The 20,083-nt window shown below is 49.3% G+C and overlaps 1 protein-coding gene across 6 annotated transcripts in view; it reads left to right on the forward strand.

Annotated features, from left to right (window-relative positions):
- Positions 1 to 19,983, forward strand: part of ncor2 (nuclear receptor corepressor 2) — a 111,648-nt gene extending 91,665 nt beyond the window's left edge. For 4 of the 6 annotated variants that reach the window (XM_056592390.1, XM_056592395.1, XM_056592394.1 and 1 more), the window contains 17 exons: positions 42 to 134; positions 1,511 to 1,728; positions 3,383 to 3,743; positions 4,149 to 4,490; positions 4,809 to 5,066; positions 5,228 to 5,374; positions 5,471 to 5,719; positions 5,887 to 6,073; positions 6,177 to 6,556; positions 8,585 to 8,724; positions 10,499 to 10,674; positions 10,794 to 10,928; positions 11,493 to 11,635; positions 12,135 to 12,188; positions 13,096 to 13,281; positions 14,385 to 14,561; positions 15,897 to 19,983. In XM_056592390.1, the coding sequence (XP_056448365.1) occupies positions 42 to 134; positions 1,511 to 1,728; positions 3,383 to 3,743; positions 4,149 to 4,490; positions 4,809 to 5,066; positions 5,228 to 5,374; positions 5,471 to 5,719; positions 5,887 to 6,073; positions 6,177 to 6,556; positions 8,585 to 8,724; positions 10,499 to 10,674; positions 10,794 to 10,928; positions 11,493 to 11,635; positions 12,135 to 12,188; positions 13,096 to 13,281; positions 14,385 to 14,561; positions 15,897 to 16,072 (3,422 nt within the window). In that variant the 3' untranslated portion in view covers positions 16,073 to 19,983. The remainder of the gene's footprint in view (positions 1 to 41; positions 135 to 1,510; positions 1,729 to 3,382; positions 3,744 to 4,148; positions 4,491 to 4,808; positions 5,067 to 5,227; positions 5,375 to 5,470; positions 5,720 to 5,886; positions 6,074 to 6,176; positions 6,557 to 8,584; positions 8,725 to 10,498; positions 10,675 to 10,793; positions 10,929 to 11,492; positions 11,636 to 12,134; positions 12,189 to 13,095; positions 13,282 to 14,384; positions 14,562 to 15,896) is intronic. The other 2 variants (XM_056592391.1, XM_056592396.1) reach the window with 1 other exon arrangement.
- The last annotated feature ends 100 nt before the right edge of the window (positions 19,984 to 20,083 follow it).

A 20,083-nucleotide genomic window follows, 5' to 3' on the forward strand; every position in this document is an offset into this window, starting at 1 on the left:
AACTCCTTTCTCTGTTCCCTCTGCCCACCCCCGCATCCAAGGTCTGATTAGTCGAGCCATGCCTCACGAGAGGGACAGCCCGCACCACGCCTCCTTCAAAGATGCCCACCACATCCGGGGCTCCATCTCCCAAGGTAGGGCCCGCACTGTGCCCCCCGGTCCCTATTCCTCACCTCCAGCTGTAAATCACCACTGTGCCCCCCGGTCCCTATTCCTCACCTCCAGCTGTAAATCACCACTGTGCCCCCCGGTCCCTATTCCTCACCTCCAGCTGTAAATCACCACTGTGCCCCCCGGTCCCTATTCCTCACCTCCAGCTGTAAATCACCACTGTGCCCCCCGGTCCCTATTCCTCACCTCCAGCTTTAAATCACCACTGTGCCCCCCGGTCCCTATTCCTCACCTCCAGCTGTAAATCCGCTGTCGGTTAAACAATGGCTTTGTTTTAGATTTGCAAATATCTCAAATTATGACCATGCCAATAGTGTTTTCTTTGTAGGCTCGCATACTTTTTCTATCTGTCTTTTGAATTTGTAGACCTTCGCCCCATTGAATGGACAATTGTTGCTTTGAAACTGTTGTTCATCATGATGAACATTATGATGAAAGTGAAATTTATTAAAAGAAATTGTAGTTCAGAAGTGTGTCCTTTACAAAACAAAGCTCCTTGAAAGTTACTTTTCAAAAAAAGTATTTTGTGCCTTTAGTATTAAGTAGGGCTTAGTCGATTAATTGATACGATTAATATATGATACGATATGATCATATATTTGAACTGAACTGGAACTAATTGCAGTTAAGTTAAAATATCCGATTCACGAATTATGATAAAAGGAATTGTTTTTCTTTGATGTACAAGCAATTACATTTAAGACTTATTACGTCACTCTAGACTCTGGTAAGTTTTGAGTGCATTTGCTATTTTTAATGACATTTTATAGACTAAATTATTAATTGAATTGTTGTTGGATTAATCATCTGTGAAAATAATTGTAAATTGCAGCCCTAGTACTTATAGTGACCAACTCAGCCAATGGCTTCATGACTCATGGCATCATTTATTTTATTCTATAAGCATATCGAGGTCTACTGCATTGATCCATCGGTCTATAAAGTATGCCAGACTTAAAAGAAAAATATACTTTTGTCATTTTACTGATAAAAACAACAACATGACCAGAAATGCTTTCCTCTCATATTTAAAGTACAGCCTACAGAAATATCCCCCTCAGCCAAATGCTTTGTCTGCTGGCATATGCACCCAGATGATATTCATGTCGGCACTAAATGTGATTAACAGGAGTCTGGTGCGCTCAGATTTTATCGCCGGGTATAAGCTTGCACCATCTGGAGGACACGGAGCCCCTCGCTAAGCTTAGACCTGCAGCTCCCCCCACCTCCCCTCCACCCTCTGTCGCTCCTGGTTGCTCTCCCTGGGGGGGCGGGGAGGGGCGGGGAGGAGAGGGGTAATGGCTGCTGTTGTATAACGTGATGCGCTCGTCCGCCACAGGCATACCGCGCCACCTGGAGTCCCAGGACCCCTACATGAGGCGGGAGGCCAAGCACGTGAAGCGGGAGCCCTCCCCACCCCGCGGGCCCCCTTCTATGGCGGACCACCTGAAGGGCCGGGACCCCATGGTGCCCACGGTGAAGGAGGGGGGCCGCTCCATCCACCTCATCCCCCGGGAGGAGATGAGGCACCCCCCCAAGGAGGGCATCATCACCCAGGTGAGCCGGGGCCCGAGACTGTGACAGCCCCCGCTACTTATGATTGTAATGATGAAAATAATTTATAATGTCCGCACGCAAATGTTTGCTGCATCACCTGCTCCCACAACCAACAACCGTAAAGAGTAGAAAAGGCATTTTCCTTAGAAATTGTGCTTTGGATGCCGGCTTCGGACGGACTCGTCAGGTTTTAGAACTACCAACAAGCCGTGGCTCACTGTCTGCAGTACAGGGGATCACTGATCTGGGATACTGGTGTACTTATGTTATATGACTAACTAATTAGAGGAATGTCTGTGTGTTAAGTTTCTCAACAACCGTTAACTCGATGAGCTTCAGACTCAGCAGGTGTATAGCTCAGAACCCAAGAAAGTGCAGTCTTGAGGCAAACCTTTTTTTGGATGAGTGGTTTTCGATAAAGCTGCAACAATCTGCGTGCTCCGAACTGGCACTGCACTGGCAGCTGTATTACTGAGGACCCGATGTATTGCGGAGGTGAGTGGGTAGTTGTTTGATGAGCAGTTCTCAAGAAAGCTGCAAGCAGCAATACGGGCATGTTCTGAACGGGCATCGCACAACTGTTCTGAACGGGCATCGTGTATTTCAAATTCTTAATCAAACTCTACTACGGTCTCTTTATGGAGGAAGGTTTTCATAGGGTCATGATTATATGTAAATACCTTGAAAGAACGGAGCTCTTCATCTCCACAGAGACCACCCACTGTTGGAGTTTATAGATGTATTATTTTAATTACAGCATAGTCTATATTGTAGTATGTAGGCTAATTGTAGCCAATGTCAATTTGATGCAGATGCTGACATGAACAAACGCCCACATTGTCATATTGTGAAAAGTAGATTTGATGTTAGTCTTTTGGCAGGGGCGCTGTGCCTGGCCTGTGGCCATCTTTGGGAAATCCTGATAAGCCAATTGATTATTTTCAAGCACTTAAACAGAAGTCTACAAGAATGAGGCCTCATTGAACCGCATATATTAAAAACATTGCTATGTTCATTCCTTATTCTCAAGGTGATCATTTACTGCCCTCCTAACTGTGGCAGCAATGCTTATGCGGCTAAACTAATGTGTCCAGTTTGTTGCGGTGTACCTGTGTCGGTTTGGGGGAACCTGAGTGGGTTTTGGCTAGCTGAGTGGGTTTGGGGGTACCTGAGTCAGCTCACTCATGTGAGAAGGTGAGAGGATTCCATGTATTGATGTCAAATTGAGTCTTCCCTGAGCGAACTCATCCTGTATTGTATTGTGGGACATTTAAGCAAATAAATGTCTAATGTTTTGCATTCGCAATGCTTTCTTTTTTTACTTGCAAATACGAGGGAAATGCTGGCCCTGTAGATCCTTGTTTAAAAGCCCTTCCGCGGGATTTGATATGGAAAACAAGAACTGTTTTCCGCTTTGTATCAAGCAACCAAAAAGTTGCAGCGTAACGTGTTTGAGTTGATATCCGGAACTTCCCATTGCACCGTTCTGCAATGGGAAGATCGTGCAGACCATTTGCCAGACATATCATTGACAAAATGATATTAAACGGAACCAGCTCGATCGTCTCTCCATCCACCACTCCATGTTATCTCCTATCCATGAATCATTCCTAGACCTCCTGGTGGACCCTAACCGTGAGCTGTGTTCCCTCAGGGCACCCCCATGAAGCAGGAGCCGTCCAGCCAGGGCAAGCGCCACGACGTCCGCTCCATCATCGCCAGCTCGCCGCGCTCCTACCACAGCGTGCCCCCCCACGGCGTGCCCGCCCACATGGACATGCGCGCCGAGCGGCCCCGCTACGAGGAGGGACCCAAGGGCCGGCCCAGCGCCGTGGTCAGCACGGCCAGCTCCATGGCCCGCTCCTCGCCCCTCACGCTGGGGCCCGAGCAGGGCGGCAAGAGCCACCACAGCCCCGGGGGCTACGACGACAAGGGCTCGCTCAGGGCCCCGTACCCGGGCCCCTCCCACCGGGGGTCTCCTCTGTCCCGGGAGGCCAGCCAGCGGCAGCATGAAGGTGTGTTGACCGCCGCGGGACAAGGTTTTGGTTTCACTCTGTCAATGTTCTCCAAACGCTCCAGACGTCATGTGATCAAAGCACCATACGTTCCACATGTCACATGACATGACATAATCAATCAAAAATGTGATTGCAATGAAATGTGCTGTAACCTGCTCTTGGGGCACTTAGTTTTAGTTTAAATCATTTTATATTTAATTGAAATGTTTGTTTGCAAATTATTTGATTACATGTGTTTATTCCTCATTTGTTTATATGTTGTTTATAAGTTCTTATTCTATCGTTCCTTCTTGTTCAGTGAGTATCCACTGAATATGTCTTTAACTCCTCTTCCTATTGGCCCTTTCCCTTCCCTATGTGTCTTTAACTCCTCTTCCTATTGGCCCTTTCCCTTTTCCCCAGGCTCCAGTAAGAACCCGCCTCAGGAGCGCAAGGCCACGCCCACCCCCAGGGAGATGAACGCCACTAAGTCCCCACTGCCAAGCATGGCGGAGCAGCAGCAGCAACAACAGCACCAACAGCACCAACAACAACAACAGCAGCAGCAGCAGCAGCAGCAGCAGCAGCAGCAGCAGCAACAACAGCAGCAACAGCAACAAGCACAGCAACAGCAGCAACAACAGGTGTCGCTGGCTAACTATGAGCGTCTGCTGCAGGGACTGGGCGCTGCGGACATGTACCGCGGTCAGATCCCGCTGGCCTTCGACACCGCCACGCTCCCCCGTGGCATCCCCATCGACCCGGGTACGTCCCCCGCTCTCCCCAGAGCCCCCTGGGTCATTTGCATGTGCTGTTCATCGTCCCAGGTTTAGATCCACTGAGTAAAGTTCCAGTGTCGAAAAAACTGCTTCCATGAGAAAGTGGTCTTCTGTACTTAGTCTATCTGATCTCAAATAAAAATGCAATATAATGTTTAATAATATGACATGATGTTATGTATATTGACCTCGGAGAATATACCATGACCCACATATTATCACCATCATCCTGGCATCATATTAATCCTTGTCCTGTTATTCATAAACGGTTAACCCTGTCCACCGTTCTCCCCCAACCCCACAGCAGCCTACTACCTGCCCCGCCACCTGGCCCCCAACCCAGCCTACCCCCACTCCCACTCCTACCCCTACCTGATCCGGAGCTACCCGGACACCACGGCCCTGGAGAACCGCCAGACGCTGCTCAACGACTACATCACCTCCCAGCAGATGCACCAGTGGCCCGCTGCCGCCGCCATGGCGGCCCAGCGCACGGACCTGCTGAGGGGCCTCTCGCCCCGGGACCAGGCCCTGCCGCTGCAGTACTCCACCGCCCCGCGCGGTGAGAGACACACACACACACACACACACACACACACACACACACACACACACACACACACACACACACACACACACACACACACACTCTCGGTTAACCCTGCACACTGTGCTGTCTCGTTCAGGCTTCCAGTCTTGACCCTGACCTGCCCCCCTATCCAGGTATCATCGATCTGTCTCAGGTGCCACACTTACCCGTCCTGGTCCCCCCCTCCGCAGGGGCCCCCCCGGGCTCCACCATGGACCGCATCAGTTACATTCCAGGCGGCGCTGCTGGCTTCCCGGGCAGGCAGTACACCACCTCCCCCGGTACGCCGTACACTCCCGCCCACTCCCCGGCACCACGCCTGCCTCTCTTCTAAAGCTGGGGGATCCGTGTTTTAACGCTGGTTTGTCTCGGCACAGTGGGTTCCTCGCACATGAACAAGATGCAGGGCACGCCGCCCGCGCCGGAGCGCGAGCGGGAGAGAGACCGGGAGCGGGACCGCGAGAGGGAGAGGGAACGAGACCGCGAGAGGGATCGCGAGCGGGAGCGCGAGAGGGAACGCGAGCGGGATCGAGATCGCGAGAGGGACCGGGACAGAGACCGGGACAGGGACCGGGAGAAAGGGGGTTCCCATGGCAACGTGGAGCACGCGCCCATCTGGAGACCAGGTGCGTGGCGCTTCCCCCACCTATAAGCTCTCCTTAATCTCCCCTAACCCCCGTCCTCTCTGTCCAACCCTCCCCTAGATATCCTTGGCCTACCCGAGTCCATGCTCTAGATGTGTTCCTGTCCTCAGTGTTCATCCCCATCCTAACGAGCAGGTCCCCCTTTGCAGGTACAGAGCACAGCTCCGGGGGCAGCAGCTCTGGCAGTGTGAGGGCCGCCCCACACCCCTACGGCCACCAGCACTCCCCCGTGTCCCCCCGCACCCAGGACAGTGTGCAGCAGAGGCCCAGCGTCCTGCACAACACCGGGGGCAAGGCCATGGCCCTCAGCGACCACGGGGGCTCCTCCGTGCTAAGGTAGGACTCGGCCCTGGTTAACTGAACTCTTGACTGCGTGTTGAAGTGTGTGACGGTGAGGGCCGGAGCGCAGGAGTCTCATTGTGTCTCGTGGGGTCCACAGGTCCATGCCTTCGGGGTCGTCCCGCTACCCAGGCTACCCGAGCCACCTCCAGCGGACGGGCCAGCCCCCCGAGGCCTACCCCTCCGGGGGGGACCCCACCAAGGAGCTCGGCCGCGACGGCTGCAAGAGTAGGGGGGGCCTCCCCAAGCACATGCAGGAGCAGATGGGGCCCTCGGGCAAAGCGGACCCCAAGCTCTCCGGCTCCAGCCCCGGAGTGGTGTACCCCGGGTCCTACCCGCCCGGCTCCGGCCGCCCCCCCCAGCACCTGATCCCCCCTCAGTCGGACCCCCCCGGGGCCCGGGGGGAAAGCGGTACATCTAGTAGGGAAAAGACTCAAAACAAAGCGGTGTCCATTCAGGAACAAGAGCTCCGAGCACTCGGTAAGACCACCATGACCGCGGCCAACTTCATAAACGCAATTATCATGCGGCAAATATCTTGTGAAACGGGGATGCCAGGGACCAGCAGCGCCTCCGAGGGTAAGACGCTCTGGATCCCAGGGTCTGCTCACCTCCCAGACCCCCCTCCCCGTCCGTCTGTGGCCTCTTGCACGCTGTGGTGGTTGGCATTATCAAATTAGCCCAATTCATTTACCTTTTGAATCTATTTTGGTTGGTGTTTTGTTAATTTTTTCAATGCTATTACTGTTATGCTTTGGTCCTTAGTTTTACTTGAGGTAGATAATCATTCAAGAGATTCCTAGTGAAAATACATAAGAGAACATAACAAGCTAGTTTTCATAAGACGCTGGTGTAACAAAACCCTACCACGTTGAACGGGCTGAGCAGTTATTATTTATCACCTCAGGGAGGGAAAGATTAGAATTGAGCTGTATACAGGAGGCCCTTTGCTGCCTTTCTTCCTCCTCCAGCATTGAGGATGGGAGTTAACACGTGGCCCCCATTCACCCACCTGCTCCCCCCCGCCCAGAGACCTGTAGTGCGTCCGCATGTCACCATATATGGGCGCCCTCACTTCCGCCCGGGCCAACAACACAGCACACACACACACACACACACACACACACACACACACACACACACACACACACACACACACACACACACACACACACACACACACACAGCGACCCCCGATGAGTCAGAGGAGCGCTTTAGAGCGTCGGCCGTCCCCTGTGTCAGACATCAGGTCGAGTGGGCGCTCATGCGCCACATAGCAAGCGGGCGAGCGTCATCAACGGCCCCTCCGCCCACCCGTCCACAGCGGAAGGGACCGCCCCCCCCCCCCCAACCACAGCAGCTAACCCTACAGATCACACAAACGGGGTGAAGGAAAGACTAGGCCATGGAACCAGGGGGGTTTGCTGCAGCTTCGCTACCTGTTTTTGCATGCTCATGTTTGATCGTGCCTCACTGTAATTCATGCTTAATCAATTTGTTGTGTTCTCCACATGCAAAAAAACGCTCACACGCACAAAATGCCACACAATCCAAAATATAATTTAAGATGCATCTCTTGATTGGTGTAATGTCTGTTCTGATGGTGATTGTATGGCGTTAACTATTGGGGTACATGCGGCAGGTAGGGCCGGGGGGCTAGTGCTGTGAGACCTCAAGTCCAGCAGGCCTTTGTCTTCTTTAATTAAGAGACAGTGAGAGGGACACAGGAGACCAGAGCTCAGTAGCTAGCGGCCGCCATGTTTTCAGTGGCCACTCGGCACTGGGGGGCAGTGGGGGACACTGGAGGAAGACAGATATGCAGTCATTGGGAAAGGCTTGTGTTGAAATGGAACCAGAATCGACTTTATTACCCTAGTCTTTATTTACCGACCGGAGATCCAGTTAGATAAAAGAGGATATTAAAGGTCCCATATAAGCAAAGACACCTAGCTCCATTTCATGCATCAATGCCACACTCTGTCTTCTTTCGGGGTCTTTGGCGTAGACCCTGGTTCTGTTGTTGCAGTGATAGTTTAGTGATGTGTTGCTCCTAGCCGGGCGAGACGTGGTAGTGATAGACGGTTCAGTCCGGACAGGGCCCGCTCCGGCAGGACTGCGTGTCGTGTTTGGGCCGTTCCCTGTTCCGTGCACCGACGGTGAAATCGAGGCCCAGCGTAGCGCTGCCGTAGATAATTCGTCCCAGGCCTGAGCTGGCTCCTCATGCTCGTCAAACGGAGCGTTTTGGGGAGGACAACCTCACCGGCCGGCCAGCTTTTAGGCGCAGCTCTCTCATGAAAGTGCCTCTGAATAATTCACGTCCTCGTCTGCAGGTCTCGCGGTTCTTGGGCTCCTTATTTTATTTTTATTTTCCCCAGGCTCATTGAAACTAACTGTGCTTCTTTTGTGCTGGGTTTGATGTCATTTTCTCTTTGTGTGCGCGTGTGTGTGTGCGTGCGTGCGTGTGTGTGTGTGTGTGGTGCTGGTGGTGGCGCTGGTTTGACCACCCAGCTCAACAGAAGATGGGCTCTATGGAGCAGCATGGCATGTACCAGCCCCAGGCGGAGGACCGGATGTCCCCCGGCCAGCAGCCCCCCTCCCCCCTTGTGAAGGGCGTACAGAGGGTGGTCACCCTGGCCCAGCACATCAGCGTAAGACCCCCCCCCCCCCCCTTCTTTTACATTAACATTGAGGGCATTTAGCGAACAGTAGAAAGTGAAACAACATATCGCTGTCGGTACAGTAAGGATATTCATAGAACCAAGTGCCAAGCACAATCTCTGAGAGGGGTGTGGGGGCTAAGGGAGGCTATGGAGAGTCTAGTTGAACTCTGAACAAGTGAGTCTCGAGTCGGTCTGGCGGACGGTACTCTATGTCCTGTGTGCCCTGCGGTGTCTTTGGTGCCAGACATCTGGTTGTTGCCGTTCACAAGGGAACAGTCTGTGTTCCAGTAGTCCTGCTGTGTTATAGCAAAACTTCCAGTGGTTATGTTACGAAGATATTCTACCAGAGAAAACTAATTTGTGAGAGTGGATGAAGCTAGCAGAAGTTCATTTTAAAAGGGGTATTTCTATAGTGGCCGGTCTAGACGGTGTTGATTTAACACCTCTACAGCCTCTTTTTTTCGCTGCTGGCCGAGTTTGTGTTATCCAATTAGACACTCACAGATCCCCGCCTCTAGCGACATGATTGGTCGAAACAAATGTGAAGTGAAAAGCCGCGTTCACCCAGGTTTGACCTAGCCTGGTTCTACCAGACTCTCGTACTTCACTTCATTTCATTTCATTTGTACAGAGAGTCTGGACCTAATCAATTGACAAACGTTAACTCACTTGAAGGAGGGTGTCTGTTGAAGTTTAAAATGATTGGATCTGCCCAGTGCCACTCTGGATCTGCCATAACCAATCGCTAACGTTTGGTTGTGACTTATGTCATGCGCCGGGAATCACGCGCAGGTTGTACACAAACCAAACACCTTGCGCGTCTGCACGAAAATGTCCGTCAACGACAGCTGCAGGTTTTGTTCGTCGAATTTAATTTATCAGGGAAAAATTGCACATTGTAAATCAACTACCGACCTACAACAACAACTCAAGCTGGCGCACGACTTTATCGTCATTGTTCTCAGACACGCCCTCTGTTCGCTGATTGGGGGCCGCTGTGGCGGCACCAGAAAACCAAATTACATACAGCAGGTCCAGACCTAGTACTGAAGGGAAATTCAAATTGAGCGGAAGTACTTAGGCGGGCGGAGCCAGGCTAGGTTTGACCTGGTCGGCCATCAGACTTCAGCCCATCAGTCTGGCCTCAAGCCTGTTGAAAGCCCCTCCCAGAAGAGAAACGAATCAGCCCTATTGGGAGGGGGTTTCCGTTCACGATGAAGCGAGGAGCGTCACAGTCTGCAGAATTTCATAAAAATAGCAGCGCAGAGGAAAGTGGAGCAATCGGAAAGCCATCAAAACGGTTTCATCGAAATAGATGAAGAGATGAATGAGGACATTAAAAGACAAACTTACATTTTCACCCAAGGCTTTCCTCGGAGGATGAAGAGCGAGAGCAAAGAGAGCAAGAGCATCACTAAGATATTTTATGGTCTCACAAGGTTGGGATATAGTAGCTTCACTCAATGTGGTGGGGGAAAATGATGACAAACAGCCTTCACCAAGTTACCCACAGTGATTTCCTAGATGTGTGCTTTGTTTCACTTGCAGCCAATAAAAATCTATTAAAAGTATTGTAGAACATAATGGTCTGAAATAGATCAAACAAAACGACCAAACAGTAGTACTTTTAAACGATCCGCTACCATGATGTATAAAACACACGCCCTCCTCTAGCCTCTATAAGGCTGAACTGAACATCCAAAACAACCGTGTGTGTGTCTGTGTCTGTGTGTGTATCTCTGTCTGTCTGTGTGTCTGATAGGAGGTCATCACTAAAGACTACACCCGGCAGAGCCAGCAGCAGAGCTACCACAGTTCCCCAGTGCTCGACCTCACCCGTCCTCCCAGCGTCCCCCAGCCCATGTCCGCCTCCCAGGACCCCGGGACGGGCCCCCGCTACGCCGCAGACGGCCCCAATGTGGACCGCAACCGCGACCGGTAGGACACCTGCAGAACAGAAGCGAAGAACCATAGTCATTTCAGGCCATCGAGAGAGCAAAGGAAAAGGTGCCGTTACTGCATCCTATAAGTGTGTGTGTGTGCGTGCGTGTTCCCAGGTCGCCCCCTCAGCCCAAGACGTCCCCTGTCAGCATGTCCAACATTGGCATCGAGCCGGTGTCCCCCGCGGGCGCCAGCTCTGACCCCGAGACATTGGGAGGCGCCTCGTACCCCAGCGACCAGGGGGAGCCAGGGTATGGATGATATGGTTGGACTATGGAGATATTCCTGATGGTTGTTTTCCAATCCAAACAGCCTCCGTTTAGTTTTGCATTCTAGGGGGATCCTCTGTGGGTCAATCGTCTTGTAATCGTGTAATCCTGTGTTATTTCATGTCGGTTGACCGTGGAGGTCATTGTTTTGTGTCAGAGAACTGGGCTTCTTCCTGTATTCTCCTACTGGGTATCAAGGCTTTGCCCGGTCTAATCTGGTCTCGACCGCTTGGCGTTGCTTCCTGGAAGATTCCATTGGATCGTCTAGTGCTGGTCCTGTAATGCAGGATAACATCCTATCTATCTGCCCATACCCCCCTTTAGCAAAGCAGCCATCTCCCCAGCTTTTGAACTGTACAGCCAACCAACCTATCACCCGAGTTTGAATGGCTCGGGTAGTGCTTCATATTAAGGAATTATTTATATTCAACCGCCAAACGTCCAAGTAGTGAAATCTTTTTCAGATATCGTTACACTGCAATGCTGTGTGTGTGTGTACATGTTTGTCGTTCCCGTCCTGAAACGGTTCCTCTTCTCCCTCCCCAGCATGGTGTCTCGCTCGCCCCCCAACCCCACCCAGCACCCCGCCTTCTTCAGCAAGCTCACAGAGAGCACCTCTGCCATCGTCAAGTCCAAGAAGCAGGAGATGATCAAGAAGATGACCGTCGTGGGCACTGACGGAGACTTCAGTGAGTATTTACCCAGACAGTCTGACTGATACAGCTGAGATGAAACCTCGACAGGCCGAGGCAGCAGCGTCACACAACAACGCCAAGTAACCCCACAGTACACACTCAGCTTAACAGTGTTTTACACCTCGAATCCGAGGCAAGAATATGACATTGTCCCCTATCACTGTCAGTCACAGCCTTGATCATCGACTGATGTTCTGTCCATGTGGCGAGCTTCTGAGAGGGTCTGAGTCTCGACTTGTTTTGTAGCTCATTCCACGATGAGGCCCCGAAAACTGGGCGGCTTTCTTCGCCAATTCTGTCCTCACTTCAGGGACAGTCAATAGGATCATCAGACCGTCGTGTCATTAGATAGAAGAGACGATTTAATGACCCGAGTCGCATTGGCCTGCTGTTTAAGAAGAGCTCCCATAATTAGGACGCTGTGCCAGAATTCTCGGAAGAAGAAAACCATCCTCTCTTTGATCATCAGGGAATTGTGCTTGTCCCCTTTCAGACGCTGGTCAGCCCGGGACAGAGATCTTCAACATGCCAGCATCCACGACCGCTGGTAAGTCTTAACCCCCCTTGTACTTATTAATATTATTATTATTAGTAGTATTATTACATAATCCATAGATACACTATTGTATTTGAAAAAATAATACTCTGCCATAAAATGACGTAGGCTCGGTATTCTCATCTGGCTTGGAAGATGAGATTCCATAGCATAACCAAATTTCAGGTCTACCCCTAGGAAAACAAAGGGATGTATTTGGTTGAAGTCCTCCTATGTAAACCAGTGCCTCTCTTTAATTCTGGCTAGGCCTTAAACGGGCACACACATAATGGCTTTTATGTCCATTTTGACTGTGGAATTTCAACAGTTTCCCCAAGAAAAGTGGTTGTTGATGATTTTGATATGTTAAGTTCAGGTGAACTTGTTTTTACGGCATACCAATGCCATTTTTTTTAAGTATTTACAAAGCTCACTATTTGTTTGCCTGCCCCGGCGGGTAGATATTTCAATGTGTCTCAACGGCAGAGAATCCACTAAATCAAATGTCTGCCATGATGTATGCATCAGGCCTGATCACAATACTATATTTATAATTATTAATATCGACGCTGTAGGTCACGAGGGGTATCTTATTCACCACCCATCCAATCAGCACAAACTTAACCTCTCCCTGTATCCAATCAAATCCCTTTCCGCCTCTTCACACTGTTTCGTTGAGTACTTTATTCGTAGGTAAATGAATAATAATGAAGATGTTGATGGTAACAATAAGTATAATGGTAAACAAAAGCAGGATAAAAACATATACATTGAGTCAAACATTGTCATTTACACAAATAAGTTATATTGTAGTTATTCCTGTTACTTTATTTTATTAACCAATCAATGGCAAGATCCAAAAGAAAAAGACATTCCTTCTCACAAAACCGACCAATCACGTGCCTGACACTCCTCCCAGCAGGGCCGGTGAGCGTCCGTAGCCACGCCCCCCAGGAGACCTCCGGGAACTCCATTGGCCTGGAGGCCATCATCAGGAAGGCGCTGATGGGGAACTATGACGACCAGGCGGAGGAGCGGCCCCCCTCCAACCCCCTGGCCCCCGGGGGGCCCCCCTCCATGGCGGAGGACGCCTACGCGCAGCAAGGTAGCCCTCCTCGCTCTAGGTCACCTCCCAAGATCCCCTTGTTGTGTGCGTCCCTTCAGTTGTCTTCTCCAGATATGACCGTGTGACCATGTGTTTTTGCATCCATGGCTGACGCTAGCCTGGCTAACACCAGGCCTCATCTCAATCTACATTGAGAAGAGGTCTGGGAACCACGCATTCATTTTCTCGTATTTGAGGTGTGGTTTACGATTGCCCGGAGCCGATAATTGGGCGCTACGAATGTCTATCATATGAGTCTGTACGTAGCTCATGGCAAATCGTAAGAATTTCTACCAGATGACGTATGTAGAGCGATAGAAATTCGATGAGGAAGAAGACGATGGGTGTGTCGCATAGACGTCGTCATCGTCTTGCCGTCCCTCCCCGTTCTGTGATTGGTTCCCTATCTCAGGCGAAAATCGGATCCATGGAATCCAGGCTGCCTAGCAGCGTGAAATGAAATCACTCGCAAGGCAGCATGGGTATAGCCAGGGTGGCTCACCTTCACTTTTAGTTTGGTTCATATCACACCTTGTACACCCGTTGTTTCTCTGAATGTTTTCGGTGGTGTGTGTGCCAAACTTCATCCCCAAAAGCATGCCCCGTTTAAGGTCCCATATTATACCACCAGGCGAGATAGCATTTCAAGCCCTTTTGAAAATCTGCCTCTACTAACCCTTGCTCATCTGTCATACACCTAGATTGACACGCCCACTTGGGATGTCACTAGAGGCAGATTTTCAAAACGGCTTCTAATGGCTCATCACAATAATATGGGACCTTTAAAGTAGAAGCGTATTTATCTATTTTCTCTGGGATACTTTCTTACTGTGAGTGTAACTTACTCAAGGTGGAGTGTAGCTTACTCCAGGTAGTTTCTCCAAGTGTCGTACCCTAGCTTTAGATATCAATTTCTGCTGTCCTAGGGTACGTTATTCTCCATCAGCCTGTCCGTTCCCTTCCTATTTCTTCTTTAATCGTTTTTTTCAATCATTTTTTCATTATGATTTCGTCAAATCATAATGGCTGCATCACAAAAAAAGTGAAATTGTTTCCATGGAATCCACACTGATTGACACTTGTGGTGGCTGCTCTTCCCCCAGGTGGGGGTAAGCCGTCCAAGAGCAGCGGGCGGTCCAACGGGAGGAAGGCCAAGTCCCCCGGGCCGGGCCAGCAGCCCCCCCCCACAGAGAGACCCTCCTCCGTGTCCTCCGTCCACTCGGAGGGGGACTGCAGCCGACTCACCACCCGCGTGTGGGACGACCGCCCCTCCTCCACAGGTACGCACGCACGCAGACACGCACGCACATGCACCGGCACTCACACACACACACACACACACACACACCCCTCACCACCCCCGTCAGGGATGACTCACACACACTGATTAATTCTAGAGCGGTCGTTAGGGGGTCATTTTGACCGCTAGTCAATAAAAAAATATCTTGACAAACTGGAACATAGTTTCATCATTGCCCTTTTAGTCCTTTTCCTAAATACTTGTACACGCGTGTGTCAAATTCTGAAATGATATTAGCAAACAAGGTTACAAGCAACTACGCATCTATATATGCTGTAGACATGACCATTGCTGTTTACCATTTACCCAGCAGGTGTTGCAGAAGTGCAGAATAACTACAATACTAATAATGTAATTTAAGGCAGACTAAGCTATTACTCATTTGAAAAAAGAACCCCGGGTCAGGTGAACATTTTGTAGAAGGAGATCTTTCCACAACACGTAAAAAAAAAAAAAATCCCAGACATGGGGATGGATTGGTCACCATGGAGGTCTTGCACAGGAGCGAGTGTAAAGGGCATGTCTTCAAAAACCAACGGCACACTCGCTCAGGTTACGGTGCACAGCCCATTGAAAACTACCACACTATTTTAGACTTTGTGGGACCAAAACGGACCAGTTTTCTATTTGGAGCTACCTACCCTTTAAGGTTTGGAGCAAAGGTGCTACGTTTAAGAAATAGCTTCTCATTACCGCCCCCTCTGGCTGGTAAGTGCTCTGCAGCCTGCTCTGGCATTCAGAGCACTTGAGGGCAAGCGTGGGTTTAAGACAATAACAATCATGAACTAATGTTGGCTAAAATAATAAGCAAAAATAAACCAGTACAAATTAAAATGTTCTGAAAGAACACGCATGTTTGCATCTATCCATACAGGAATTTCTGCCATTACCGGGCCCCAGCGCACAGGCAGTTTTTTTGTTACAACCAAACAAAAAAAACATGCAACAAAAAGTTACAAACTGTTTACATTTTTGCATTTTAAACTGATTTTTGCCTGTAGACATTCTACATGAGGCCTTTCACACTCACCTACAGTTTAAGGACGGAAGCCTTAGAATTGGAGGATAGGAAAATTCGATCCATATCCATCAGGATCTCATTGAAGACGTCTAGGTCAAAGTAAACCATGGCGTCCTTTATCACCAGAACCCCTTCATGGGTGAAGCTTCAGCTGGGCTCCACAAAGGGATCAGGGTTAGGCTCCAGATCCACCAGGTATAAATGCCACCATTGCTGCATCATCCTGTTTGCATTGTCTCTGCAGACGGTCCGTGGTTCCATAGTAACGTTTGTCTTGTCTCCTCCTCCTCCCAGGCCCCACCCCCTTCCCCTGTAACCCGCTGACCATGCGCTTCCCCAGCGGCATTGTGTCGGCCGCCTCGCCCTCCCCCGGCCAACAGGGGGCCCCCGGGGGCCAGGGCCGGCCCTGGGAAGAGGAGGCCAAGCCCCTGCTCTGCTCGCAGTACGAGACGCTGTCGGATAGCGAGTGATGGAGACCAGACCCCGCCCCTCTCTCTCTCTCACACACACACACATTCACACACACTCACACACACACACACAATCATCTCCATGCTGCTGCTGATAACTGAATCACTTCCACACACGTACACACACATAACGGACACGCCCACACATAACGGACCCGCCCACACGTACCGGACACGCCCACCGAGACATCATTCCGCCCTACCGATTCCTGGTGGTTTGGTTGGCTCCTGATATCTGGCCCCTCCCACCGCCACTCCTCTGAGATGTGAGGCCCAACCCTCCCACCCCGAAAACACTGCTGCTCTCTGTGTGTGTGTGTGTGTGTGTGTGTGTGTGTGTGTGTGTGTGTGTGTGTGTGTGTGTGTGTGTGTGTGTGTGTGTGTGTGTGTGTGTGTGTGTGTGTGTGTGTGTGTGTGTGTGTGTGCGTGCGCACATCTGTATTATTGTGTAATGCACTCTCGTATGGGACTACTCTAAAAGGACGAATCACTTTCTCTTTAGTTTGTTTTTTAAGCGTTGGCCATGTCATGTTGTTCGTCCCTCTGGCCTTATCAGCGGGGCCCGGTGGCACCTCCTCCTGGTCTCTGGACCCCTGGGGGTCCACGCCTTCGTCTGGACTCGGGTGTCTCGGTGCAGCACCGCCCGCAGCACCAGGGTGTTCAAGGGCCCCTGGTCTCCGGGCAGATTACGCAAAGGCGCCTCTGCAGCCGGTACGGGGCCCCAGAGCTCCTCCTGCTCCTCCCAGTTATGTCTCTCTCTCTCTCACTCTCTCTGTCTCTGTCTCTGTCTCTGTCTCTCTGAGAAGTGAGCAGTCGTATTTCAGTTGGTTGTTTTCTTCAAAAGGAAACCTTTTTGATGGTGTCACTCGTTGTCTTTTCTGCAACACGTATATCATTTTTCTCTCTGGTCTGGTTCTCCAGGAGAATGGAGGGATCGTACTGGGAGGCCGTTGGTTTACAGGGTAGACATACTGTTAGGGGTGTCATGGTGGGTCGAGGCAGGGTGGGGGAAGGCCAGAGGGCCTGTCCCCCCTCCCCCAGGGGTCAGAAGAGAGGAAGTGTTTATGGGTTTGGGGCGATGAGCAACAAGCAACCCTTTCTTCTCACCATTTTTATATTAACCATGTCAATGTTTGTCAAAAAAAGAAAATCAGAAAAAACTGTTGATTTGTACTGTTTGGGATGTTTGGGATGTAGCACTTAGTTTGACGGTCGGTTTCACAATGGCATTTTACACATGTTGGTTGTTTTGGGGTGGGCTGTATAAAAGACTTAAAAATGAAAGAAAACTGCAGGAAATCGTACCTGTTGGACCCCCCGTTTCCGCACCTCCCCCCTCGCGCCTCCCCCTCTCCTGTCTCCCCCCTCCCCTCCCCCACTTTGGCTGCCTACAGTTCTCCATTTCAATTTTCATTCTTTCTTCAAGCGACAATCGCAGTAGGTGGATGATGACATATTTATATACGTATACAGTATGTATAAATATGTATATATTTATATATATGTATTCATATATATATCCGTATATGTGTGGGCGTATATATATTATTCATATATACAATATATACTCTCACCATTCCCTTCCCGTCAGTTTTTCTGTACAGTTCTGTTTCTAGTGTTATGTGCCATTTATTTTCATACACAGTACTACAGGGAAGAGTCAGACCAAGTCTCACTCCACCACTCCCATTACGCCACAGGGAACCTCCCAGTCCAAAGAGGGCGCTCCCAGTATACACTTCTGGTGTGTTTGGTTTTCTCTCTGCTCCTCAACTCATTAACAATCAAAGGCGTTACTTCTCATCAGGTAACCTGACCTTTGACCTCATGTCCTACAGCCTTCCTCCATTTGGAGGTCACTGCGCTCTCCACCCCATCATGTGTGTTTAGTCCCCTGGAGCTCAGAGCTCAGGGTGGTGTCTGCTGCTACAGTCGGCATGGAAACCTCTGTGTTTTTACTACGTCACATGAGCATGGGAGACTGGTCAGTCCGACCGTGTCCACCGTTTTCCTCTTTCTCCACTCTGACCATAACTGGTCTCCCATCACCTCTCTCTCCACATGACCCGTTACCGGTCGTCTTCATCCAGCCAGCCGTCTGGGTTCTGCGGTTCTGTGTGATGTCCTCCTCCCCCCCCCCCCCCCCCCTCCCCCGTGTGTGTCAGCCCCCAACTGATGATGGATGTCGGTGTGACTGTAAATAGACTAAAGCCATACACAGGTGTTCTCCAAGAAATCCACCAGAGAGATCCTACTTGGTTTTTAAGTGTAGTGAGATATATTTTAAGCGTTGATCATGTTTCCGGTTTCTTCTTTGTGATTACGGTCATGTCTTTCTCCACTCCACGTTGTCAGAGATCCAAACCGCGGTGGTTCACGAACAAGGATTTGCCTTTATATTGACGGTTCTTTTTAAGTGTGGTCCTGGGTTTCAGTGACATCAACAGTACATTGTTCGTACACCATATTGTGCATAATGATTTTTCTTTTTTTAATTATAACCCACTGTATAATAGCAAGGATTGTATATAGAACTGAAGAGATGTAAATATTTATGTGGCTTGCTTCAAGGTTGGTATTTACAGAAAACAAAAAAAAAACTATTCACACTGTTAAATTCTACATGCCCACCAGCAAGCTTTGTGGATAGCAGTGTAAAATGAAAAACAAAAAAGACACTGCCTTAATGTTTAAATAAAAAGCTTATTGCCATTGAACAATGCTCCAGTCTGTTTTGTGCATTTTGTTTTAATTCAACGCCACAATGTAGCAAAGGGTAATGGCCACATGAGGGCAGTGAACCCTCCTTCGCAAAGGGACATGGCTTGATCTGTTGATTGTTTGGGTCCTCAACACCATGTAAAAGCAGGAATTGTATTTTCCTATATGTTTAGATGTTAGTATTACATACCATGGCTGTCAGCCATGCACTCGGCTATTAATTGAAATTGGTTGAAGAAGGGCATGTGTGGATGTCATTGTTAGTCCTTTTCTTGCTGGCAACTTTTTTCTAAACCGAAACACAGTCACCAAGCCACGACCCCTCCAGTGATATCTACTGCTGTGTGTGTGTGTGTGAATCCGAAATCAAGTGCAACCTTCAGAAGGGAACTCCTTCCTTACCTTTGTTTATTGTTGAATTGTTAAGGGGCAGAAATCTGCCCCTTAATAGACATACTCAGTTGTGTTGTTTTATTTGGATCCCTCGGTTCAAATAAAACACGTGAAGAGTAAACTGACCTTTGAGGTTATGGGTTTATTACTAAACGTGGATATACATATTTTTTAAATTATTTTAATTTGTTCAGAACTGGAACGATAATTAGACAAGTTGAAATGTACAAAAATATAAAGAAAACGAGCAAGTGCCTTGATGCCACATATACAACAGGAAATATCTTCAGTAAAAAAAAAACACGAAACATGGGTGAAGAAGACGCTAAACAATTGTACACAATTCCATAAGGATGTTTTCAAATTTGACACCCTCATTTGTTTTAACTTTTAAGAGCTTCTTCTGCCCCTGAATTCCAACAGACCAACGACACATATCACAACCCTCAAACATCAGGAGAAGAACAGTTCTCTAGTTCAGCCCCCATAAGACCCCTCTGAATCTCCTTTCAGGCTGACTCGCTCTCTCCCACTCTGCTATTTAACGTACTGTTCCCTTTTATATCTCGTGCTTCCGTCTGACTGTACTAATCATGCCCCATCGCCATAGTTACCCCTTGCCCTTCTCTGAATGCTTTGAAGAAAAGGCATTATTTAAAGTCTTTCAAAACCATGACGATATCTGAAATACACATTATTAAGGAAAGTTAGCCTACGTTTGCCTAAAAAAGACTATCAACAGAAATAATTGAGGTAACATCTGAATTCTTCAAAATCAATATTTTGCAAGATCAATTTGTGTGCATATATAATGATAATATACATATATGAAATATATAATATATATATTAAATACATATATATTAATTATATATTATATTATATAACATATTATAA

The sequence above is a fragment of the Gadus chalcogrammus genome, chromosome 6 (assembly GCF_026213295.1).
Source record: "Gadus chalcogrammus isolate NIFS_2021 chromosome 6, NIFS_Gcha_1.0, whole genome shotgun sequence".
NCBI classification, from domain to species: Eukaryota; Metazoa; Chordata; class Actinopteri; order Gadiformes; family Gadidae; genus Gadus; species Gadus chalcogrammus.